Genomic DNA, 26435 nt, shown 5'->3' on the forward strand with positions numbered 1-26435 from the left:
ACTGGGTGGTTCGAGCCCTGAATGCTGATAGCAGATAGCCGTGGTATATTAGACCGTATACCACGGGTATGGCAAAACATTTTTAGTTCTCTAATCACATTGGTAACCAGTTTATAAAAGCAATAAGGCACCTCAGGGGTTTGTGGTATATGACCAATATGCCAAGGCCAAGGGCTGTATCCAGGCACTCTGCATTGCGTCGTACACAAGAATAGCACTTAGCTGTGGTATATTGGCAATACACCCCCCGGGCCTTATTGCGTAATTCTACCATGTCAGAGAGGCTTGGGTGTTCTTCATAACATAGTGGTTAGCAAGAGTATTCACCTCCCTTGGCATTTTCCATATTTTTTTGCCTTAGAACCTGGAATTAAAATAGATTGTTGGGCAGTTTGTATCATTTGATATGCACAACATGCCTACCACCTTGAAAAAGACAACTATTCACCCCCCAGTCAATACTTTGTAGAGCCACCTTTTGTAGCAACTACAGCTGGAAGTCTCTTCTGGTATCAATAAGCTTGGCACATCTAGCCACTGGGATTTTTGCCCAATTTTCTAGGCAGAACTGCTCCAGCTCCTTCAAGTTGGATGGGTTCCGCTGGTGTACAGCAATCTTTAAGTCATACCACAGATTCCCAATTGGATTGAGGTCTGGGCTTTGACTAGGCCATTCAAAGACATTTAAATGTTTCCCCTTAAACCACTTGAGTGTTGCTTTAGCGTATGCTCAGGGTCCTGCTGGAAGGTGGAGATCTGTCCCAGTCTCAAATCTCTGGAAGACTGAAACAGGTTTCTCTCAAGAATTTCCCTGTATTTAGCGGCATCCATTATTCCTTCAATTATGACCAGTTTCCCAGTCCCTGTCGGTGAAAAACATCCCCACAGCATGATGCTGCAACCACCATGCTTCACTGTGGGGATGGTGTTCTCGGGGTGATGACAGGTGTTGGGTTTGCAACAGACAGCATTTTTCTTGATGGCCAAAAAGCTCAATTTTAGTCTCATCTTACCAGAGTACCTTCTTCCATATGTTTGGAGAGTCTCCCACATGCCTTTTGGTGAACATCAAACATGTTTGCTTATATTTCTGGCCACTCTCCCGTAAAGCCCAGCTCTGTGGAGTGTACGTCTTAAAGTGGTCCTATGGACAGATACTCCAATCTCCGTTGTGTAGCTTTGCAGCTCCTTCAGGGTTATCTTTGTGCTCTTTGTTGCCTCTCTGATTAATGCCCTCCTTGCCTGGTCTGTGAGTTTTGGTGGGTGGACTGCTCTTGGCAGGTTTGTTGTAGTGCCATATTCTTTCCATATTTTAATAAGGGATTTAAATGGTGCTCCGTGTGATGTTCAAAGTTTGATTTTTTTTTTTATAACTGAACCCTGATCTGTACTTCCAAACAGGTCAAGAACAAAGTTGTGATTGAGGTTCATGGTGCCGCTTGCTTGCTGGTGCCCCTTGCTTAGTGGTGTTGTAGACTCTGGGGCCTTTCAGAACAGGATATATATATATATATACACATACATACACACACACACACCGAGATCACGTGACACTTAATTAAAGTCCACCTGTGTGCAATCTGTGACTTCTGAAGGTAATTGGTTGCATCAGATTTTATTTAGGGCCCTCATAGCAAATATATATACTTCACCAATTTAGACTTTTGTGTATGTCCATTACATGAAATTCAAATAAATATCCATTTAAAATACCGGTTGTAATGCAACAAAGGCAAAACGCCAAGGGGGATGTCTACTTTTGCAAGGCACTGTATATCTATTTTTTTATTTAAAAAAAAAAAATCTACACTCCACAACATTGCCCATGCCCTGCTGAACGCAGTGCTGTAAAGGCAAGGGAGAGCATACTAAAGGTAGGTGGTTATACAATCTCTTGCCTGGACATTGATGTTGCCACTTCACAATCGTGGTCAGTGTCTTAAGGCACAGACAGAGAAGGAGAGAAGCTACGATACTGCACAAGTACTTCTGAATAGGCAAATAAGGTAGTAGCTGTATGTGGTACTTGAGATAAAAGAGTGGGTAGCTAAGTGTCAGGAATAGGGGTGTCGTGCCTGCAAATATAGGTAACAAAAAACATGATTGCATACAGTTAAAAGAAATCAATACATGATCACACAGCCCATTCAAAATTGATATTTTCAGTGAATGGGTAACACTTAACATTAACATCTTAAACAACAAGGTATGATCTGGTCAAAAGGTCAATTTGTTGTTTTGTATTTAATTCATACTAAATTAAATCAAGCAAAAAGAGAGCGGGTCATTGGTTATCGCTGAGTTTATAATGTAGTCTGATGAATTTGAGTAGCAATTCAATAGTTAAGTTACTAGTTAATTTGTTTAGAAAAATAAACTGATACACTAAGTGAAACTAGTTCAGTGTAATAAGAAGCAAGAGGAGTTTGAATTAAGGCTAGTAAACTTGACATTCAAAGGCAGAAGATACTGTACATGTATTACACACGTAATGTGAGGCAGAATGTACACAGCACATGGCGTTTCAAACCAAGGGCCCCATTTTGAGGATGGAAAGGGTCAAAATACTGTACTATCGTATTTCAAATACTCAACGGTGGAATCTACTTCAAACATGATTCATTCTGAATGGCAATTTTGTTATGTTGATTTTGAATTTAAACGGTGTAGAGATGCAAGATTCAAATAATTTAATAGTTACATTCCAAACCTTTGGAAACAAATAGAGCACTGAGCATTTAAAGAAATGCGGTGTACTTTGACTATAGCGCCTCTCTTTGACGATACCAACCTGAAGAGTAAAAGTACCGTTTCCCTGAAAAAGAGCCTCCCTATCACCCAATACAGTTGTATAAGCAGGATCTGTAGTACAATCAAGTGCACTGTCTGGATGAACGCTTCAAACAGGGAAAGGGGATACCTAGTCAGTTTTACAACTGAATGCCTTCAACTGAAATGAGTCTCCCGCATTTAAAAAATCACACTTAAATCAACATCCAGGTCTTCGGAACTCGGGGAACAGTGGGTTAACTGCCTTTCTCAGTGGTAGAACGACAGATTTTTACCTTGTCGGCGGGGAGATTCAATCTAGCAACCTTTTGGTAACTGGCTCAACGCTCTAACCACTAGGCTTAACTAACCACTAACCACCGTTACCAGAGGATTGGCTGTATGACACTCCCAAACCATCCCTTCCCACCGATGCCACGTAGCACCTTCCTAGATAACGTGCCGGACAGTAATTACAGATGTGGCCGATGTACCCAGTGTGACTTTAAGAACAAATGCACAACGTTCAATCAATCCATCACAGGCAAGGCCATTAAGATTAAGTGTATCACGTGTTATACAAAAAAAAAAAAAATGGTATACCTGATCAAGTGCATTTGTGGTCTATGCCATGAAGGAAAAACGAAACGAGCTGTGAAAACATAGAACACAAGAGAAATATCAGGACTCTTGATCAGAGAAACTGTGGCTGCACGTTTCACAGAGGCTCGTCACAACAGCTCTCTGAGATACACGGGTATTGAACATGTTAAGGCTACTTGGGGGGGTGGGGGTACTGTTAATTTATTACTGAGAAGAGAATCGCATTGGATTCCCCGTTTGTCCACCATGTCTCCTAAAGCTATGAACAAAGAATTTGATAGACTATTTTTTACATAAATATGTTACGTTGATTTGTCCTGACGGCTAGGTCTCCACTTGGTCATTTTGTACATATTATATATTCGAAGACTACTACACGTGCCCATCTCATTGATATCTAAATTATTAGAGGTACACAAGTTGGTTTTTGAAAAGGAACACTGTAATTATATCTATGGCCTTTAAAAAAATAAAAAAAAAAGTTGCCTAGGTTAACTCAGCCCTATTTGTATGACTATAATCCTTTAGGACCACATGTACCTCGGATTAACTGTGAGAAAGTTAATTGAATTGTTTCCACACCCACCATGTGTCATGGTCATGTGAGGTGAAACGTGTACATTTTCGGATGTGAGCACTCCATTTGTTTGACCTGACCTTGTTTGACCGGTTCGGATCGAAACGTTGTCAATAAAGCTGTGAATTGGGAGCATAAAAACAGTGTGCAGGCCTTCCTGCTCTTTAAACATTTTCAGAGGATGGCCATAAGCAGCATAGCTAAACATTTTTGTAAAAATATTGCTGTATATTGTAGTAACACACATTTCTACATTTTTCTCAGTACTTACTTCCAAACAAACCTTTTCAACTGTGCTTTTTCTTCAGGTACAATTAGTTATTTCTTTTAAATAATCAATTGCCACATCAAGAAGATCAGAAAAGAATCCAAGAACTGTCAAATATTACATTTCACCTTTGAGAATTGACAAAAAAATAGACAATATAAACCAATGGGACCAAAGCCATTGGATGTTTTCTGGGTGCTTGCTCTTGTTGGGTGCAGGGTCAGGGGTCAAAGGTGAAAGTTCAGGACTGTTGGCCGTCCCACTGGTTGGCCATGGGCCGCCGCAGAAGCTCCTCCACGTGTCGGGCCACATCCATGGTGTCTTCCAGGTCAAACTCTCCATCTGCGTCCATCATGGGGTCACTTCTGCTGGGGTGGGAAGGGAGACATACACACCGCAATCAGTAAGGCATAACGTTGTGTGATATCTGATAGAATATCTGTACCAAAAGCCGGACATGTAGAGAAAAGGAATCATTAGTGATGGGGGAAAGAATCTATATAGTAGGGCAGGGGTATTGAACTCTTACCCTACGAGGTCCGAAGCCTGATGGTTTTCTGTTCTCCCTGATAATTAATTGCACCCACCTGGTGTCCCACATCTAAATCAGTCCCTGATTAGAGAGGAACAATGAAAAAATGCAATTTGAAGTCCAGAGTTGAATTTGAGGGTAGTATTGTGTCGCAATATAATTGGTTTTCCAGTTTTATATAGATACTATGACTCCAAGTATTGATTTGCTAGGCAGTATTTCTCATCATTTTATCTCGTTCTCTTCTTTTTTTAAAGTGAGCCAACAAGTTTAACTCATTACCTTATCTCCACGACTGATCAAAACTTGGTTTTGTCATGGCTCTCTAATTGTCCCTCTGCAGCAGATGTATAGTGAGCAATGTTTGGAACATTGACTCACAAAAATTGCAGTATCGAATCAAAATACATATAGAATCTCTAAAACATATGGTATCGGCACTGAAGTACAGTGATAATATTGTATTGTCCCTGGCAATTCCCAGCCCTAGAAATCACGTCAGCTCTTTTCAGGGCATTTCAATCCGCAATGCTTTGTATGTTGCAACCTTCCGAAAACAACCATATTAGGAAACCCGTGACTAAGCAAGCCTTGACTGGGCTTCTGGTACAGTTTGTAGTGTGCTAGCCTTGAAAGCCAAGGGTAGGGATTTTGATTCCAATCTGACTTTTTCTGATATCAAGAGAGAATATAACGGTTTATATTGGCGTTTCTGTGTGATGCTTCAAAGTAGCCACCTTTTGCCTTGACAGCTTTGCACACTCTTAACCAGCTTCAGATGACCTGGCCTCCACAATCACCTGACCTCAACCCAATTGAGATGGTTTGGGATGAGTTGGACCACAAAGTGAAGGAAATGCAGCCAATAAGTGCTCAGCATGTGGGAACTCCTACAAGACTGTTGGAAAAGCATTCCAGGTGAAGCTGGTTGAGAGAAAGAAAATAGCGTGCAAAGCTGTCAAAGGCAAAGGGTGGCTACTTTGAAGAATCTAGAATATATTTTGGTTTGTTAAACACTTTTTGGGTTACTACATTATTCCATATGTGTTATTTCATAGTTGAGGTCTTCACTATTATTCTACAGTGTAGAAAATGTTACAAATAAAGAAACCCTTGAGTGGGTAGGTGTCCAAACCTTTAGATAGATAGATATAAGTGTGTGTGTGTGAAATATATATATATATATATATAAAAATTGTATTATTAGAAAAAAGAAATCGATACTTGGAGCCAAATATAGATATAAAATCATCCAAAATGTTAAATACATTAACAATAATCAGCTCAAAGTCAATTTCAGGTCTTGTGAGCAGAAACTTCAACATTGTGAGAAACTCCCAGCGTGTGTTCACCATAAACAGAGGTTAGTTTTATACAGTGGCCAAATAGGCTACTGTGGCTATTTGAGCATAATGTAGGCCTATCAGACTGGTCTACCAGTAAAACCAAATGGAGCAAATGCATTCCATAACATTTGCACATGGAAATAGCTATTTACGGAAAGTATTCAAAAACATCGACTTTTTCCACATTACAGCCTGATTCTAAAATGGATTCAATTGTTTTTAACCTTCAATCTACACACAATACCCCATAATGACAAAGCAAAAACTGAAATATCACATTTACATAAGTATTCAAGCCCCTTACTCAGTACTTTGTTGAAACACCTTTGGCAGCGATTACAGCCTCGGGTCTTTTTGGGTATGACGCTACAAGCTTGGCACACCTGTATTTGGGGAGTTTCTCTCATTCTTCTCTGCAGTTCCTCTCGAGCTCTGTCAGGTTGAATGGGGAGCGTCGCTGCACAGCTATTTTCAGGTCTCTCCAGAGATGTTCTACCGGGTTCTAGTCCGGGCGCTGGCTGGGCCACTGAAGGACATTGAGACTTGTCCCGAAGCCACTCCTGCGTTTTCTTGGCTGTGAGCTTAGGGTCGTTGTCCTGTTGTCCTAGTCTACAAGTCCCTGGAGCTGAAAAACAACCTCACAGCATGATGCTGCCGCCACCATGCTTCACCGTAGGGATGGTGCCTGGTTTCCTCCAGATGTGACGCTTGGCATTCAGGTCAAAGACTTCAATCTTGGTTTCATCAAACCAGATAATCTTGTTTCTCATGGTCTGAGAGTCCTTTAGGTGCCTTTTGGCAAACTCCAAGCAGGCTGTGATGTGCCTTTTACTGAGGGGTGGCTTCTGTCTGGCCACTACCATAAAGGCCTGATAGGTGGAGTGCTGCGGAGATGGGAGAAAGTTCCAGGAGGACAACCATCTCCACAGAGGAACACTGGAGCTCTATCAGAGTGAGCATCGAGAAATGTGTCCTCTGAAACAAGACCCCGCCAAGCCGCACTGCTTCAGGACATACTTCTCGCTTAACCCGGAAGCCAGCCGTACCAATGTGTGGAAGGAAACACCATACAGCTGGCAACTGAAGCCAGCATGCATGAGCCCGGCCGCCAGAAGGAGTAGCTAGAGCACGATGGGACAAGGACATCCCAGCTGGCCAAACCCTCCCTTAACCCGGACGACGCTTGGCCAATTGTTCGCGGCCAGTTCCGACACAGCCCAGGATCAAACCAGGATCTGTAGTGACGTATCTAGCACTGATCAGTGCCTTAGAATGCTGCGCCACTTGGGAAGTCACCGTTAAATTTTTTTTTTTATAAATACATTTGCAAACATTTCTAAAAACCTGTTTTCGCTTTGTCATTATGGGGTATTGTGTGTAGATTGATGAGGATTTTGTATTTTTATTTAATACATTTTAGAATAAGGCTGTAACGTACTAAAATGTACTGTATAAAACATTGCGCTTGCCAACTTGGTTAGCTATGTTACCAGTTTCAATACAGCAACTGTTTTAGACATGTTTTTTTTAACCAAGCCAGAGAAATAAATCTTTAAAAATCAGTACAGAGTGAACGAACAACAAAACACTGTGCAATGAAAGCTTACCGTCACCATCAGACAACAATTCCAAATGTCAGCTTAGACCCCCCCCCACCAACAGCATTGAATTCAATAGTAAGGAAAGCCAGTGAGCATTTGGCCTCCTTTGGTAAGAAAATAATAGTAAATCAGGGTTGAGCTAAACTGAGTGAGCTCAACTTTGAATGGTCCTGGAGTAGAAAAAAAAAAAAAAAAAAAAAAAAAAAAAAAAGGATCAAGGGAAGCCAGCTTGGATTTGGCTTCACACCAATCACAATAAAAGTCAAATGTAATTGACAGAAAGTGTCATTGTCCTCCAGTGGCTAAAATCGTCCATTTCCTAAATTAGCCATGGATGAAGATCGGGATTTGGACTTGTAGTTTTACTTAAAATCTCCGTACCGGCTAATGATTATAATGCCGATTCTGATCTGGCCATAAACTCATACATTGTACGCCTGGCCTTAGATGATTGAAGTTCAATATGTAGTTCAATATGTAGTAGGCTAATGTTAACATGCTGGCTCATAGTTGCCCATGAAATAAGTTAGGCTAGCGAGCAAGCAATTTAGTAGGTAGCCTAGGACAACAAAATCTAAAAAGTGTGTACTATATGATGGAATCATAGACCGTTTCAGCAACATGAAAGAGGATGACATTGGCGTTCCTCTACAAGTAGAGTGAGTCAACACACACAAATCAGTGCCATGTACAGCCACAACATATTTAGCTTACAGTTGATTGGACAAAAACTTTTGGTATTTTTAAGTTGTCACTGTATTAGACTAAGCATAGGTGATTTGATGTTGAAATGGTGCTGGAATAGTGGAGGCAGCTCCTGTTTTCTTTGCAACTTGCGGTAACTCTGGTTTTAAATCAACAGCTGTTAGGTAGTCCGAAAATGTTGGAAGCAAACCTCAACCCTTCCCCCCCCCCAATTTTCGCCTAAAATGACATACCCAAATCTAACTGCCTGCAGCTCAGAACCTGAAGCAAGGATATGCATATTCTTGCTACCATTTGAAAGGAAACACTTTGAAGTTTGTGGAAATGTGAAATGAATGTAGGAAAATATAAAACATTTTACAGATATTTTTTTTACAGATCTTTTTTCCAGATCTGGTAAAAGATAACACAAATTAAAAAAACAAAAAAAACGTTTTTTTTGTTCCATCTTTGAAATACAAGTGAAAGGCCAAAATGTATTATTCCAGCCCAGGTGCAATTTAGATTTTTTGTGCAAAGTATTAGACGGATTTAATTAACCATTGCATTTCTGTTCAAACTGTTATATAAGACTGCCCAAATGTGCCTAATTGGTTTATTAATACATTTTCAGGTTCATGACTGTGCACTCCTCAAACAATAGCAAGGTATTCTATCACTATAATAGCTTTTGTAAATTGGACAGTGCAGTTAGATCAACAAGAATTTAAGATTTCTGCCCATAGCAGATATGTCGATGTCCTAGGAAATGTCCTTGTTACTTACAACCTCATGCTAATCACATTAGCCTACGTTAGCTCAACTGTAACGCGTGAGGGACACCGATCCTGTAGAGGTTGTTAAATTAACTTGCTTGACCATGTTGTAAGTCAAGTATCTGATTGTTACATGCAATGTTTTGTGGACTTCACCGGACAAATGTTGCTTTCTTGTTTTTATGATTCAAACGTGTAGCAAAATTCACATGCGTACTTCACCCATGAGCTACCCAGGTTTTGTAGCACACAGCTTTGACCTACTATAGCCTAATGATAAACATTATTTTAATAGCAGGTCACTGTAAAGTCCATTATGTCGCTGAAGAGTATGAATTAGGCTGTTTGAGAATGTTTGAATCCTAAGCAACCTGCCTACACATTGTTGGAAGTAAAATAGCGCATGAGTGAAATACGCATATTGGGTGCTCATGGGAATTAATTTTATTCTTCGGCTTCAAACCAATTCCTACATAAAACACAATGTAGTTTTTAATTATACATACACACATAAATATATCTACAGATATACATCTATATGGGCTAATAACTTGTAAATATCAACAAATGTGCACACATGAATCTGCACTTTGATCTGATAAGCGCACCCACTCGCGATGGTGGGATAAAGAAAAATACCGCTCGTAGGTTACCTGTCAGAATTCTCCTCTAGTGCGCTCTACCTACAACAAAATCCCTGACTCAATCTTGCAACGCTAGTTTTGTTGCTTTCAAAGGGTTGGTGATATGTTGATTCAATCACAAGTCCCATATATTAGAGGGAAACACTGATATAAATATATAGTGTAAACTAACGGAGTATACTTGTGCATCTCTGCGTGAGCTGGTATTTCTTCTGCGCGGCAGTCGTGGGGGGAGGTGGGTAGCCGGGCAAGCACGCAGCTTAGAGGGAACTGCATGTCATCTAATGACTAGTCACTGCTGTACATTGATACTTTCCCCATCTGTAGTGTACTTACATGGGAGGGAAAATTGCAAAGTTGATGGGGTGAGCCACTGACGGGGAGGGTGCCTGGTCCATGTAGGTGGGGTTCCCACTGGACGGCTCAGGGTTGGGAGTAGTGAATCTACAGGGAGGACAGGAAGCACAATCACATTAAAGCTACAGTCTGAGATTTGGGAAACTGTTTACATTTTGGGTATTTACCCAATGATGATTGAAGAATATAACTTAGAAATGCTTCATGAGTCTATCATAAACCAAAAGAAAAACAAAGAAAAGTAATTTACACACAATTGCCCAATTACAAATCGCCATATGATAGGGTAGAGGCTAGCGCCAGATTTGGAATTGGGTATTAAATCGGTCCAGTGTGTGGGTTTAGAAATAGTAAAAAATTGTTGTTATATGCATGACAGTATACGTACTCTGGCACAACCTGCTTGATCTGTGGTTTGACGTAGCCATCCACTGCTTTTGCTGAGAGAAAATGAGAACAGACAAATTTGAGATCACCTTTAACTTATTTAACAAAAATAAAGTCAAGGATGAGGAGGAGGGTACATACAGAGGGGAGGGGTGTAGTACTTGGAGAACACCTCGTCCTTGGGCCGGTCGGGATAGAGGAACATAAGGTGGTTGAGGTCACTGATGCGGTCGGCTAGTGAGCGGATGGAAAAGTCTTTGGTGGTGTACGGCATGAGGTTCCACACCAGCCTCTCCCCTGCAGAACAATATCATAGAAAAATATCCTTTCAACCTCAATTTAGCCAGATTAGGCTCATTGACATCACATTTTTTTGAGGAAGAGACCTGGACTAAGGTGACAGAGAACATCTAAAAGGTCCATTAAGTAGCTTTGTGTACAAGTCTCATATTAAGATCATATGCATCTACGTTATGTTAGCCGTTTGTCAACCAACTGAATAAATCGGCAACAACGTTTTTCCTGCCTCAATTACCTACACTCCATCACACGATGTGGAGAACCATGCATAGGCTCATGTATTGGCCCGAAAACACTCTGCTTACTCCTAGGTGGGTAGTAGAGTACAGTACCCGCTTTGTTAGGGTTCTCTGCCACCCAGGCGATGGTGATGCCCCCGATCTCAGAGTCACTGAAGCGGAGCAGGAAGGTCCCGTTGGGCTTGGACATCAGCATGTCCTGGGCCTGCTGTTTATTCACAAAGCCCAATATCGCCCTGCGTAACACGAATACGCAGTACGTAAACATACACACATGCATACGCAGTACACGCGCACACACACACAGTATGAAAGTTCTCGCAAACACACACACAATATGTAATTTTTTTTTTTACAAAAAGAGCCCACACACGTTGCCCTATTTCATTGCACAATTCTAAAGACATATTTTCACAATAAGAGCACGGTCAAAAGGCTGCTTATTCAACTCATTCCTTTCATCAAAAATGGTCTAATAACAGGGTTAATGGAAAGGCTGAGGCTACAGGGGCGAATTGAACCGCCCCATCCCACAGATGTTACAATGTGTGCGAGCAGTAAATTCGATTGTCGTTTATTACAGACAGCTTACAACAGAGAAAGGCACTTTACAGTTGCAGTTTGTCAAAGTTTGAACACCAGACAAAGACGGCCGATCATGTGTGTGGTGAGTGAGAACAGGAAGGAGGCGGAAGCGGTAGCAGAGCGAGCAGCAGGTACGTACTTTTTGCTGTTGTGTAAAGTAGATAATCCCGCACGAGCGCAAAAGGTACGGTTGTTAAGCTATAGGGAAGAAGCATCCAGAGAATTTGGCCACACATCCACTAATGGAAAAGCTCTGAATTGAAGCACTCCTCTCCTACCCGTCATTCCAGTGGGGCTTCAGGTGTTTCTTCATGAGCTCCATGACTCCGTCAAACCACTGCCAGAAAGTGAAGTTCCTCCCTGGCAAGCTCTCCTGTGGATAGCATAGATAATCAAACCTGGTTCACAATACCATTGGTTTTCTTTCTATTGCAAATACTTTGACACTGGCATTGCTGTTAAAGTCTAAAAGATGGAATCCGCAGTAGGGTCAAACAGCACCACTGGCCTCCCCACCACCATTGTTATTGTTGCCGAGCTGAGGAGCGTTGTTGAGAATGGTCAAATAAATTACAATACATAGTGCTCTTTCATTGTGTGTGCAATGAAGTCCAAGGGGCAGAAAAAAAAATAGTGTTGTTTGCAGTAAAATTACTTTTGTTGTAATACCGCAAACGGACGTGGCCGTTTCGTCATCGTGGATTCCAGCTTTAAATCTGCGAGGTAACAATCCCTATTCCAGTGGTTTAATGGTCATGTCGCAGTAGTAGTCAGTGGTGAAACGGTTAGAACTTGTTTGTACTGGGGCCAAGACGTGGTCATGTGGCGGTAATAATAGTCACTGCTGTGGTAAAACAATCTAAATAAAAGTCTTAATCAAAAACGGTCATACCCGGTTGAACTGGGCCCAGGACATGGTCATGTTGCGGTAGTCTTCTTGGTTTATGCTGGCGCTACTGAATGCCTTCTGGGCCAGGAAGACCAGGTTGTCGTCGCAGAGGCCACGGGCACTGTGCATCTCTGCCTTGTATTTCATGTCTAGGGCTTCACAAAGCTGGGGCCACAGCACCTTGTCAGGAACGACGAATGGCACCCTGCCCTGGGGGAGGGGGATGGAGGAGGAAAGCAGAGTGTGTGTATGAGGGAGAGGAAAAGAGGGCAAAGGGGGGTGAAATCAGGGAAAGAGATAAGAATGATATATACAGGAGTTGTTCCGAACCTTTCCAACGCTTAGATAAACTACAGTGGCAGATAAGAGACAGGGGTGTATGCAAAGTGTCTTCCAGTAAAGGCCAATAAACTCACCGGCTCTGCAAAAGCGTTGTCCCACAGGACCGTTGCCGTGGCGTTGTTGTCTTGACTACCGTGAACTATCACCACGACGGGGAGAGATAATGTCTGGGGGGGGTGAATACAAAATAAAAGTTACACTGACTGCATTAAGGGATTAAATAGACTAATTTAAGTCATCCTACTCAAAGTTCACTAAAGAATGGATGTCAATGAAATGAAAGACATCCAATCTGATCAAAATGATCCTGTATTGTCTCAATCTTGTTGCCCCATTCAATTCCCCTTTCATTTAAGGATGCGGACAATATTTAAACCAAATATCATGGTATCATAGAACATGATCTTTGTAATAGCATTATGATGAGGTATGTTAGAGATTTGCTTCTCTTTGCCTTAAAAACTGCATCAAAAAAAAAAGAGAGGGCCCACAGACTACACAGAATTGAACACAGGATTATTTCCATCTGGATTAAATGTTTAGACAAACTGGGCTCTGGTGTTTCTAGAAGTGGATTTTCCTGTAACCTTGACGTGGAAGACCAGCTCGTTGCCCCCCACGCTGAACTGAGACTCAAACATGACAGTGAACTTCTCCTCTGTGACCGACTCTGCCCCGCGACGGTCCGACCGCTTGATCCGCTTCAGGGACTACACAGCACAGGAGAGACCACAACACAATCTCTGCTTATCGACCACAACTACAAAAATACTGCAACATTTTGACCACATGTACATATATGTATCACAATTTGGCAAAACCACAAAAGGTTTGAGTAAAACGCCAATTAAGTCCAATTACAATAAATCAGTAATGTAAATTGTATTTATAAGTATAACTCATTCTAACCTAGCGGTTAGAGTGTTGGGCCAGTAACGAATCCCTGAGCTGACAAGGTGAAAAATCTGCCGACGTGCCCTTGAACAAAACACTTAAACCTAATAGCTCCAGGGTCGCCGTTGATAATGGCAGACCCAGGCCGTGACCCCACTCTCCGAGGGTGTCTCAGGGGGAGTTGGGATATGCAAAATGGGTTTTGACTGACAGCCGTACTGAACTTGAGCACCGCTCGCAACAAGAACTTGCCCCACATCCCTCCCGCTAAATTGGACAACCTTTGCACATTTGTTGTCCGAGATGGAAACAATGTAATTTAAGAGGACTATGTATGGTGAAAGATGAGACATTGAGGATTACAATAAACACCAAATGTGTACTTCACCTTTCCATAACATTTCCATAACATAATATATACAGTTTCAACGTTTATGATCACCACATCTAATGTACAGTTACAAGATGACATGGCATCACAACCCTGTGTTGTTCTGAACAGAATGAACCGGTTTGTCCATTGTCAAGCAAATGAGCTGCGGAACACACACCTGAACGCATGCATGACTCATTTCTACCCGAATTGCCCTGTGAAAGCCCAAACACTAAGATCATATTTTAGAAACTTAGCTGATCATGTTGGCAATAAAACAAGCTTTCAAATGATGCCCACCTTAGATCGCGATTTATAAAATGGCCCGTTTTTGGATACACTGTAAACAGTAATTGTGTGATGCAGGGCTGTGTTCCAAACAAAACTACAAGTGTGCTTGCTCTAGTTCCTCAACAGCACATAGGGGAGCTCTTGTCGTCATTTTTCTTTTGTCTTATGTTGCACCTACCCCACATTTTACAGGAATATTCTTATCATGTTACTGAATGTATTTTCAGATTTCGTTATCAACAAATGCAGCAAAAAGTAGAGTAAATGTAAAATGCACATAAGATCAACTCTGTAATGTTTGGTGGACTCAGTCTTGTGTCAGGTGATCCGTTGTATCCTCAACTTGGTCTAATAATGCTCCCGTAATCTCAAAATTGTTCCCTTTCAATTGCTACCAAGCTTATGCATGTGCTTTTCATATTTCTTCTGGCCAATTCCCAACGGTGTAAAGGGTTAATACACCTGTACATGTTTGACATAAAAATAAAAAACTGTGCGTTGGTTGCTTATTTATCCTCACTCACCATGTTCCTGAAGTGAGCACTCAGGGTTCCTGTGCGTTGGTTGCTTATTTATCCTAACTCACCATGTTCCTGAAGTGAGCACTCAGGGTTCCTGTGGTCCGGTGGTATTCCATCACACAGTTGTTGTTGAGAATTTCTCCACTGCTGTCACTGCAACACAGACAAGAGACATAAATCTGTCAAACTGTTGTGCGTGTGTGTGTACATGTACAAATGTGTATATTTGTCAACTTTTGGTTGCGGGTGACAGTAGTGGCCCTAGAATTGGACCTGGTAGAAGTTTCACATTGTGTGTGTGTGTGTGTGTGTGTGTGTGTGTGACAAGTGGTCTGGACCTCAGTTTTAAAAAAACAAACTTTTTTTTTTAGGAAGTCAATCAGGGCTTTAACTTACTGCTGAAAGTTTGAATATACAAGGTGCAATTTCGAAACTTAGTTGCGCATTAGCAGTTTTCCTCATTATATATCAAATCTTCTACGTCACATTCGTAAACAACAGGTGTAGACTAACAGTGAAATGCTTAGATACTTTTGTACCGGTTTCCTCCAGGCCCTTCCTGACCATGCAGAAAGAAAGAAAGAAAAGAGAGAAATAATAGAAATGTAATAACACAATAACAAAAGTAATAATTAATACACAAAGTAGAACGTGGCTATATACACACGGGTACCAGTACCGAGTTGATGTGCAGAGGTACAAGGTAACTGAGGCAGATACAGTTGAAGTCGGAAGTTTACATACACTTAGGTTGGAGTCATTAAAACTCGTTTTTTAACCACTCCACACATTTCTTGTTAACAAACTATAGTTTTGACAAGTCAGTCAGGATGTATTTCAAGGCCTACCTTCAAACTCAGTGCCTCTTTGCTTGACATCATGGGAAAATCAAAAGATATCAGGCAAGACCTCAGGATAAAAAATTAAAAATTGTAGACCTCCACAGGTCTGGTTCATCCTTGGGAGCAATTTCCAAACGCCTGAAGGTACCACGTTCATCTGTACAAACAATAGTATGCAGGTATAAACACCATGGGACCACGCAGCCATCATACCACTCAGGAAGGACACACGTTGTGTCTCCTAGAGATGAACGCACTTTGGTGCAAAAAGTGCAAATCAATCCCAGAACAGCAAAGGACCTTGATGAAGATTTTGGGGGAAACGGGTACAAAAGTATCTATTTCCACAGTAAAACGAGTCCTATATCGACATAACCTGAAAGGCCGCTCAGCAAGGAAGAAGCCACTGCTCCAAAACCGCCATAAAAAAAGCCAGGCTACGGTTTGCAACTGCACATGGGGACAAAGATCGTACTTTCTGGAGAAATGTCCTCTGGTCTGATGAAACAAAAATAGAACTGTTTGGCCATAATTACCATCGTTATGTTAGGAGGAAAAAGGGGGAGGCTTGCAAGCCGAAGAACACCATCCCAACCGTGAAGCACGGAGTGGCAGCATCATGTTGTGGGGGTGCTTTTCTGCAGGAGGGACTGGTGTACTTCACAAAATAGATGGCATCATGAGGTAGGAAAATTCTATTGATATATTGAAGCAACATCTCAAGACATCAGTCGGGAAGTTAAAGCTTGGCCGCAAATGGGTCTTCCAAATGAACAATGACCCAAGCATACTTCCAAAGTTGTGGCAAAATGGCTTCAATACAACAAAGTCAAGGTATTGGAGTGGCCATCACAAAGCCCTGACCTCAATCCTATAGAACATTTGTGGGAAGAACAGAAAAAGCATGCACAAGCAAGGAGGCCTACAAACTTGACTCAGTTACACCAGCTCTGTCAGGAGGAATGGGCCAAAATTCACCCAACTTAGTGTGGAAAGCTTGTGGAAGGCTACCCGAAACGTTTGACCCAAGTTAAACAATTTAGAGGCAATGCTACCAAATACTAATTGAGTGTATGTAAACGTCTGACTCACTGGTAAAGTGATGAAAGAAATAAAAGCTGAAATAAAATCATTATATCTACTATTATTCTGACATTTCACATTCTTAAAATAAAGTGGTGAACCTAACTGACCTAAGACAGGGAATTTTTATTAGGATTAAATATCAGGAATTGTGAAAAACTGAGTTAAAATGTATTTGGCTAAGGTGTATGTAAACTTCCGACTTAAACTGCATGTACATATTACTACGAATACAGTGGTTAAGGTCTCGTAAGTAAGCATTTCACGGGAAGGTCTACACCTGTAGTATTCAGCACGTGACAAAAAAAAAATTGGATTTGATAGATAAAACCGTAGCAGCATATGCGATGAGTCAAAAAAGTTACCTCCAAAACGGTCAATGCAGATAACTATTTAACTAAGCAAATAGCTACTGGGGGCAGCCCGCCAGGTGTTCAGTCCCAGGGTCCTTTGCTTAGTGATGAGTTGAGGGCACTAAGATGTTAAACATTGAGCTGTAGTCAATGAGTATTTTCACATAGGTGTACCTCTTGTCAGGATGGGAGTGGGGAGTGCAAGAGAGATTGTGTCATCTGTGGAGGAAGTATGCAAATTGGAGTGGGTCCAGGGTGTCTGGGATGATGGCCTTGATGTGAGCCATGACCAGCCAAAGCATTGTATGGCTACAGATGTGAGTGCTACGGGGCGATAGTCATGTAGACAGGTTACCATGGCGTTGTTGGGCATAGGGACAATGGTGGTCTGCTTGAAACATGTAGGTAATACAGACTGGTTCAGAGAAAGGTTATAAATGTCAGAAGACACTTTCCAGAGCATGCATCCTGATTACCGGCTTGGACCTGCGACCTTGTAAATGTTAACCTGTTTAAAAGTCTTACATCACGCTCTCCGTAGCTGATCAGTCATTTGGAACAGCTGGCACTCATGCATGGTTCAGTGTCGCTTGCCTCGAAGCGAGCTTTGAAAGCATTTAGCTCGTCTGGTAGGCTCGCATCACAGGGCAGCTCATGGATTCCCTTCGTAATCCATGATAGTTTGAAAACCCTGCTACATCCGATGAGCATCAGAGCCGGCGTAGTAGAGTTTGATCTTAGTCCTGTTGTGATGCTTTGCCTGTTTGATGGCTTGGAGGTCGTAGCGGGATTTCTTATAAGTGTCCAGATTAGTATCACACTCCTTTAAAGCAGCAGCTCTAGCCTTTAGCTCAGTGCGGCTGTTGCCTGTAATCCCTGGCTTCTGGTTGGGATATGTGCGTAAGGTCACTCTGGGGACAACGGCGTCGATGCACTTACTTAATGATGCCAATTCCATCGGATGAATCCCAGAACATGTAAAAGTCTGTGCTAGCAAAACAGTCCTGTAGCTTAGCATCTGCTTAATCGGACAACTTCCATACTTCCTGTTTGAGTTTTTGCTTGTAAGCAGGAATCAGGATAGAGAGTTATGGTCAGATTTGCCAAATGGAGGGCGAGGGAGAACTTTGTATCCGATTGTGTGTGTGGAGTAATAATACATTTATTTTATATAGTGCTTTTCATTACAAAGAGAATCTCAAAGACGCTGTAAAAACAAAAAACAAATGTAGAGATCTGGCAGGTCTTGAGCGATGGTCTTCCACAACTTCCGATGATAAGTTGTTGTTCAGCAAGGCAATTCAAAAAGGCTTGGCAGTAGCTTAAGCGGAAGGAGCTTTGATGGCACAGAAAGGGAGCAGCATCAATCAGTTACTTAGACAGGGTTGTAGCTCTTCATCAGGCACCTTGTTTGTTGACTCCTCCTCCTCTAGGCTGGATAGTCCACTACTGAAGTGTAGCACCCATCGAGGTGATGCTTTGGTAGCTATAAGCGTCAGAAAGACCACAACACCTCGGCAGTAGTCAGAAATAGTCCCCTATGGAGACGGGCATTTCTCAACCCCTCACACCGCAGTCCACATTGTTCATCCAACCAGGGCAGGTGGGGGGGATGGGGGAGTGCTGAATTGATGTATCATTCAAATGATCGCATAGCCAGCTAGCTAACTAGCCAAACAAAATGCTAACTAACAAGCCAAACAAAATGACTTGCCATTCGTCCAGCAGTTCCACACTGACTAATGAATAAAGGCGATGGACTTTTGTATCCTCTAGTTGCACAGGTGACATGCTAGAAAGAGCATTTTCCTGTTCGCTTCTGGCCCTATACAGCTCGTTGAGGTTGGTCTTAGTGCCAGCATCGGTTAGTGGTGGTAAATAGACACTAGCTATTTTTGTTGGACAAATAATTTAAAAAAACAGTCAATACACTGCATTTCAAACATCCAGGAATGATTCATGAATTCAGGGCTTGTAAAATTAAACCTAGAGTAAATATGATCCTTCAACCATAAGACCCACAAATAAGTTAATCATTTAATCAAAATAGTTATATTCACGGATCTGGCTTTCATGTCTATAAATATGCCCTATTTGTTAAAAAAAACTAACCAGAACCATCCATGTACAATGCACATCCAACAATAATGATCAACTCTGGTAGCGGGCATTATAGAAAGTTAACACAGGTCTCAAACAATCTCTCAAGCACAAGCCCAGTGCTAGTGAGTAGGCAGCTAATCTTTATATTTAAAGTGCAGCCACCTTGGATCTATTTGCTTTGCTAACAAGGTAGAACAGTTGAACTGTTATGAATACACCCTCCTGTCTGTCTCCAACCGTTTGAACGATAGGTCGTTCACTTTGTTTAGATGTTGAAATCAAATGGCCCACCTGGATAAGATGCTAATTTCTCAGAATGAGAACGATTTGACAATTCCTTATGCATCTATTTTATGCTCATTGCACATTTATAAAACAGACTAGACAGCTAGCCCATAAGTCTGTTGCTAAAATGTTGCTAGCGGTACCGCAATACGGTGCACAACAAACTGAGCATACATTTTCCACAATCAGGTTCATTGAGTGTGAAAAACCCAGCAGCGTTTGAGTTCTTAACACACTAAAACTGGTGCAACTGGCACCTACTACCATACAACGTTCAAAGGCACTTAAATCTTTTGTCTTGCCCATTCACCCTCTGAACGGCACAAACGATGTCTCTAGGCTTGAAAATCCTTCTTTAACCGGTCTACACTGACTGAAGTGGTTTTTAACAGGCGACATCCACAAAGGTATGACAGCTTTCACCTGGATTCACCTAGTCAGTGTGTACAGGAACAAGCAGGTGTTCCTAATATTTTGTACACTCACTGTAATCTGTTTCTCTCTGTGTCCATATGACAAATTATGATCCAACCCCCTGTGATGCAAATCGAGGTTAGTGATCGATGTTCTGATGTCCAGAAGGTCTTTTCGGTCATAGGAAACAATGGCGGAAACATTATGTACAAAAAAAGTTAAGATCTGAGCAACAAAAAAAATTATTGGTCAGGAGACCGTAAAACGGCAGCTATCCATTGCAGCGCGATTCTAAACAAAATCACTGACAGTCACTGAATTAGCCAGTCTGTAAAAGACAAACAAAATGTAATTGGTAAATTAGTCTAGGTCGTCTAGCTAGCTATCTACACCTGTAATAATCATGGCTGAATTATAGACCGGGCATGCAGGGCACTTTTTTCCGTCACTCTCAGATATATTAACATGGCATAAGTCATGGAAAAGTGTAAAATTGCAGGAAATAAGCTTTAAAACGGCAAACATTTCTCCCCACCCCCATCCGGTCCTCACCAAAACTCAGACCCTGGCTATGGCCCTGTGTGTGTCTAAGTGTGTATGCGTGTCAGAGGGTGTGTGTGTGGCTTCTCACTTGCGGGTGCTCTCATTCTTGAGAAGGGCCTTGGCCTGCTGCTCGCTGACGATGACTGCCTTGACCTGCGGGGGGTTCATGTGCACGTTGAGCTTCCCGCCCACCAGTAGGCGCACAGTCGCCGCAAACTTAGTCTGGGTCTTCAGCACCTGGGGGGGCTGCTTCTCGATGATAAACGTACTGATAGGTGAGGTGAGGGATTGAGGGAGGTGGAGGGGGGATGGATGTAGCAAGGGAGGAAAGATGGTTGGGTAGAAAAAGAGAGAGAAAGTGGGTAAATACTGCATTTAAAAGATTAGAGGCTGCGTACAAGATAAAATGACATGACCTACAGATTGTAGGGGTGTAACGGTATACGGATTCACACCAAACTGTTTTGGGATCTCAGTTTGGGATGCACTTTGAAGCTGAATGAATACATATAATAGAGCTAACACACTAGGCCTACAGGCTGCCTATACTGTTGTACGCCTCGAGGAAAATCGGAGCAGAATCTCTCGTCATCTGGCTATTCCGTTAAAGCAACTAGAGCCCATCACCCCAGTATTCCGTGCACCAGAGCAAAACAAATAACTACACCTCCCCTCTGCATTCAAGCAGCCCTTCGCAGCAGATTCTGATCGGGCCTAAGAAAATCAAGAGAGAAATAGGTATGTTTATAGCCACGGATATGCACCCATTCTCGGTGGTTGAGAAGAATAGGGGGTTTCAGGACCTTGTGAAAGTGCTCGTGCCACGTTACGAACTTGGCTCTCTTGCACTGACTTCAGCAAACAAGCAGTACCCGCTCTACAAGCAAGCTGAAGTCGTCAATGAATTGGCCAACGCACCTGGTGTTGTGCTCATTACAGGTGGATGGACCTCCAGGGCTTCTTAACAGTGACAGCCCATCACATTACCCCGGAGGGTGAAATGAGAAGTACGTGCTACAGACACGCCAACTTTATGAGTCACACAAGTGCATATTTCGCTCTTTGTAAGAGAACCTTATAGCATAGGCCTACGCAATGTCAGCCATGTTTACATATAGATTTCAAACCCATATTGCACTTTATTTTTGTGTTAATTTAAGAAACTACAAAGTGTTGGTTTTCCTGTGTGCTCTTATCAGGCATTATATGACTTCAAATCAAATCAAATTTTATTTGTCACATACACATGGTTAGCAGATGTTAATGCGAGTGTAGCGAAATGCTACACTTATGATCATATACTGAACAAAAATATAAAACATGTAAAGCGTTGGTCCAATGTTTCATGACCTGAAATAAGACCCCAGAAATGTGTTTACATCCATGTTAGTGAGCATTTCTCCTTCCACCTGATAGGTGTGGCTTATCAAGAAGCTAATTAAACAGCATGATCATTACACAGGCCACTTTAAAAATGAGAAGTTTGTCACACAACGTCCACAGATGTCTCAAGATTGAAGTCATGCAATTTGCATGCTGACTGCAGGAATGTCCACCAGAGCGGTTGCCAGAGCACTTAATGTTCATTTCTGTACCAGAGAATTTGGCTGTATGTCCAACCAGCCTCACAACAGCAGAACACGTATAACCATACCAGCCCAGGAACTCCACATCCGGCTTCTTCCCCTGCGGGATCGTCTGACACCAGCCATTGACACAGCTAAGGAAACTGGGTTGGTTTGCACAACCAAAGAATGTCTGCACAAACAGTCAGAAACCATCTCGGGGAAGCGCATCTCCGTGCTCGTCGTCCTTCCCATGGTCTTGACCTGACTGCAGTTCGGCATCATAGCCAACTTCAATGGGCAAATGCTCAACTTCCATGGCAACTAACACACTGGAGAAGTGTGCTCTTCATGGATGAATCTCAGTTTCAACTGTACCGGGCAGATGAAACATGTTGAAAGGACCTGTACACAATTCCGGAAAGATGAAAATGTCCCAGTGGCCTGCATACTCAGACATGTCACCCATTGAGCATGTTTGGGATGCTCAGTAAGACAGCATGTTCCAGTTTGCACCAATATCCAGCAACTTCGCACAGCCATTGAAGAGGAGTGGGACAACATTCCACAATCAACAGTCGGATCAACTCATTACAAAGGAGAAGTGCGAGGCGAATGGTGGTTACACCTGATACTGACTGGTTTTCTGATGCACATTTTGGGGATAATTGTGAGGTGGAAACTTTCCGTGGGAATATAAGCAAATTAATATCGAGTTTATTTTTACAGGGACAGTGCACATTAATCAACGTTTCAGTAAAAGTGCCAGCTTTAGCCAACCAGCTACTTTTCAACCGCAGTCCCTGGGCAGGTTATTAAAAACAATTACAATATAGACAATCATTGAGCAGTGAGCACACGCAGCACAACATAGGACAAGCAAGACATAGCATGCATACAGACAGAGCAACATAGGACAAGCAAGACGTATCATACAGACATAGAACAAAAAGCAGCCAAATAAAATTCATAAAAGCAACAAAGTGTTTCCACACCTCACAAGCTACAGACATGGAAAGCGGCAATACACCGCTAGGGATTAGGATCACAAATCTGATTGACCTTTAGCCATGTATTCATACATTTTGTGAAAGTGTGATAGTGCAGTTGTGTGTCTGCAGTCTAGTCACCCCTCATCGCAGACCTTATGGCAGCAGATCCATATGTTTGGGTTTTCTGTTTAACAAAAATACTGAGTGGAGCGGGAGCCAGGCCATTTAGGATCGTGAATACAAGACATGTGGCGGTGTATTGCACAAGATTTTCCAAACTCAGGAGCTCATGCTTTCTGAGGATGTAACAGTGATGATGGCTATTGGGCTTCCTGTCAAGCCTGTTTGTAGACAGACTGAATAGCCATCCTCAACAAGGTTAATACCAATTCAATGTAGATGTTTTTTGCATTGGATATATTAACCATACAGAAACAAATATTTTACCTTATCATAAGTAGACAATTGGAAATTATTAAATCCTTACGAATTGAACTTCAAATGAGTCATATGGGATGATTTCATTGGACAAAAGGGAATATTGATTGATCCATGGCATCTCCCAATAACGTTTTCAGCAAACATCTGTAAAATGATAGTCTAGAAACTAAAGCTTTGGTTGTCTTCCTCTCAGGCTTCCATGTCTTCTCCCTGGACTTCCTCAATGTCCAATTTTTGAACATCAGACTCTGAGGCCTCATCTTCACAGTTACTTTCCTACCTTGTTGAGGATAGCTCGTTGTTAGGCGCAAAAAGACTCAAATTTGCCTGGATGGCCACCAATTTTTCTACCCTTATATTGGTCAGCCTGTTGCGTGCTTTGGTGTGTGTGTTCCCAAACAAGGACCAGTTGCCCTCTGAGGCGGCTGATGTTGGTGGGATTTGGAAGACGGTGGAGGCAACAGGGGAAAGAGCCTCAGATCCACAAAGTCCCTTCCACCAGATGAGATATGTTGGCACAACTGCCATATTGCATCTCCATCCCAAAGCCCTTGCTTGGAAGCATACTTTAGCAGACCTCCAAGAACCTTGCCCTCATCCAGGCCACGGTGGTGAGATACGGTAGTGATGACACTATAGGCCTTGTTGATCTCTGCACCAGACAGGATACTCTTGCCAGCATACTTGGGGTCTAACATGTACGCTGCGGCGTGTATGGGCTGCAGGCAGAAGTCTTCACGCTTTTTGATGCAATTCAGAACTGCAGTTTCCTCTGCTTGGAGTGGGCAGGGCAGTACGGATTTCTTCTCTTACATCTGCAAGCAGAGTCTGAACATCAGACAGAATGGCATTGTCTCCCTCAATCTGTGCAATGGCTACTGCTATAGGTTTCAGGATTTTCAGGCTGCTTTCCACTCTCTCCCAAAATACATCATCCAGGAGGATCCTCTTGATGCGGCTGTCCATATCGGCAGACTGATATGGCCAATTCTTGGAGACTCACCCTTGGTCTTCATACCAAACCATTTCCTTGGCTCTCTTGTAGAGTGTATCCATTTTTTTCAGTGCCATGATATCCTTGAGGAGCAGATTCAATGCATGAGCAGCATAGCCAATGAGCGTGATGTGAGGGTAGGACTCCTCCAATTTAGACCAAGCAGCCTTCATGTTAGCAGCATTGTCTGTCACCAGTGCAAATACCTTGTGGTTCAAGGTAATTGATGACTGCCTTCAGCTCATCTGCAATGTAGAGACCAGTGTGTATGTTGTCCCTTGTGTCTGTGCTCTTGTATAATACTGGTTGAGGGGTGGAGATGTAGTTAATTATTCCTTGCCCACAAACATTCGACCACCCATCAGAGATGATTGATTTCTATGATTTGCTTGACCTTCACGAAACTCTGTTCAACTCCGCATCCAGCAAATGAGTAGATCAAGCATTTCTGGTTGGAGGGGTGTATGCTGAGCGAAGAACATTCAGAAATATCTTCCAATACACATTGCCTGTGAGCAGCGGTGAACCAGTTGAATGTCTTGCTCGAGCTGTGTATGCATCCGACTACATTCCTCCATTGAGTCAAAAATAACTTCTGATTCCAGCATGAGCTGTTGCTATCGATAAGGTGTCTGATTCATCATTTTCACCTCGAATAGAAGTAGAGGGACTTTTGTCAGAGGTTGCTTGTTGTGAGCGCTGAGGGAACTTGATGCACTTGGCCAGATGTACTTCCGGCGCCGACAGAGATGGCCGCCTCGCTTCGCGTTCCTAGGAAACTATGCAGTTTTTTGTTTTTTTACGTGTTATTTCTTACATTAGTACCCCAGGTCATTTTAGGTTTCATTACATACAGTCGAGAAGAACTACTGAATATAAGATCAGCGTCAACTCACCATCAGTACGACCAAGAATATGTTTTTCGCGACGCGGATCCTGTGTTCTGCCTTACAACCAGGACAACGGAGTGGATCCCATGCAGCGACCCAAAAACGACTCAGAAAAAGAGGGAAACGAGGCGGTCTTCTGGTCAGACTCCGGAGACGGGCACACCGTGCACCACTCCCTAGCATTCTTCTTGCCAATGTCCAGTCTGTTGACAACAAGGTTGATGAAATCCGAGCAAGGGTAGCATTCCAGAGGGACATCAGAGACTAACGTTCTTTGCTTCACTGAAACATGGCTCACTGGAGAGACGCTATCCGAGGCGGTGCAGCCAACGGGTTTCTCCACGCATCGCGCCGACAGAAACAAACATCTTTCTGGTAAGAAGAGGGGCGGGGGCGTATGCCTTATGGCTAACATGACATGGTGTGATGAAAGAAACATACAGGAACTCAAATCCTTCTGTTCACCTGATTTAGAATTCCTCACAATCAAATGTAGACCGCATTATCTACCAAGAGAATTCTCTTCGATTATAATCACAGCCGTATAGATCACCCCCAAGCAGACACATCGATGGCTCTGAACAAACTTTATTTAACTCTTTGCAAACTGGAAACCATTTATCCGGAGGCTGCATTCATTGTAGCTGGGGATTTTAACAAGGCTAATCTGAAAACAAGACTCCCTAAATTTTATCAGCATATCGATTGCGCAACCAGGGGTGGAAAGACCTTGGATCATTGTTACTCTAACTTCCGCGACGCATATAAGGACCTGCCCCGCCCCCCTTTCGGAAAAGCTGACCACGACTCCATTTTGTTGATCCCTGCCTACAGACAGAAACTAAAACAAGAGGCTCCCACGCTGAGGTCTGTCCAACGCTGGTCCGACCAAGCTGACTCCACACTCCAAGACTGCTTCCATCACGTGGACTGGGATATGTTTCGTATTGCG

The 26435-nt window shown here is 42.5% G+C and overlaps 1 protein-coding gene across 6 annotated transcripts in view; it reads right to left on the reverse strand.

Moving 5' to 3' along the window:
- Positions 1-1599: 1599 nt before the first annotated feature.
- Positions 1600-26435, reverse strand: part of LOC112223777 (signal transducer and activator of transcription 5B) — a 37103-nt gene continuing 12267 nt past the window's right edge. For 2 of the 6 annotated variants that reach the window (XM_042305267.1, XM_042305266.1), the window contains exons 9-19: positions 20690-20869; positions 15044-15131; positions 13487-13609; positions 12974-13066; positions 12561-12767; positions 11947-12041; positions 11177-11319; positions 10686-10841; positions 10546-10597; positions 10137-10244; positions 1600-4585 (exon numbers count right to left, since the gene is read on the reverse strand). In XM_042305267.1, coding sequence (XP_042161201.1) covers positions 4459-4585; positions 10137-10244; positions 10546-10597; positions 10686-10841; positions 11177-11319; positions 11947-12041; positions 12561-12767; positions 12974-13066; positions 13487-13609; positions 15044-15131; positions 20690-20869 — 1372 coding nt within the window. In that variant the 3' untranslated portion in view covers positions 1600-4458. Of the gene's footprint in view, positions 4586-4746; positions 4831-10136; positions 10245-10545; positions 10598-10685; positions 10842-11176; positions 11320-11946; positions 12042-12560; positions 12768-12973; positions 13067-13486; positions 13610-15043; positions 15132-20689; positions 20870-26435 lie in introns of all 6 variants that reach the window. The other 4 variants (XR_006079775.1, XR_006079776.1, XM_042305268.1 and 1 more) reach the window with 4 other exon arrangements.

This window comes from Oncorhynchus tshawytscha, linkage group LG24 (assembly GCF_018296145.1).
Source record: "Oncorhynchus tshawytscha isolate Ot180627B linkage group LG24, Otsh_v2.0, whole genome shotgun sequence".
In the NCBI taxonomy this organism is placed as follows: domain Eukaryota; kingdom Metazoa; phylum Chordata; class Actinopteri; order Salmoniformes; family Salmonidae; genus Oncorhynchus; species Oncorhynchus tshawytscha.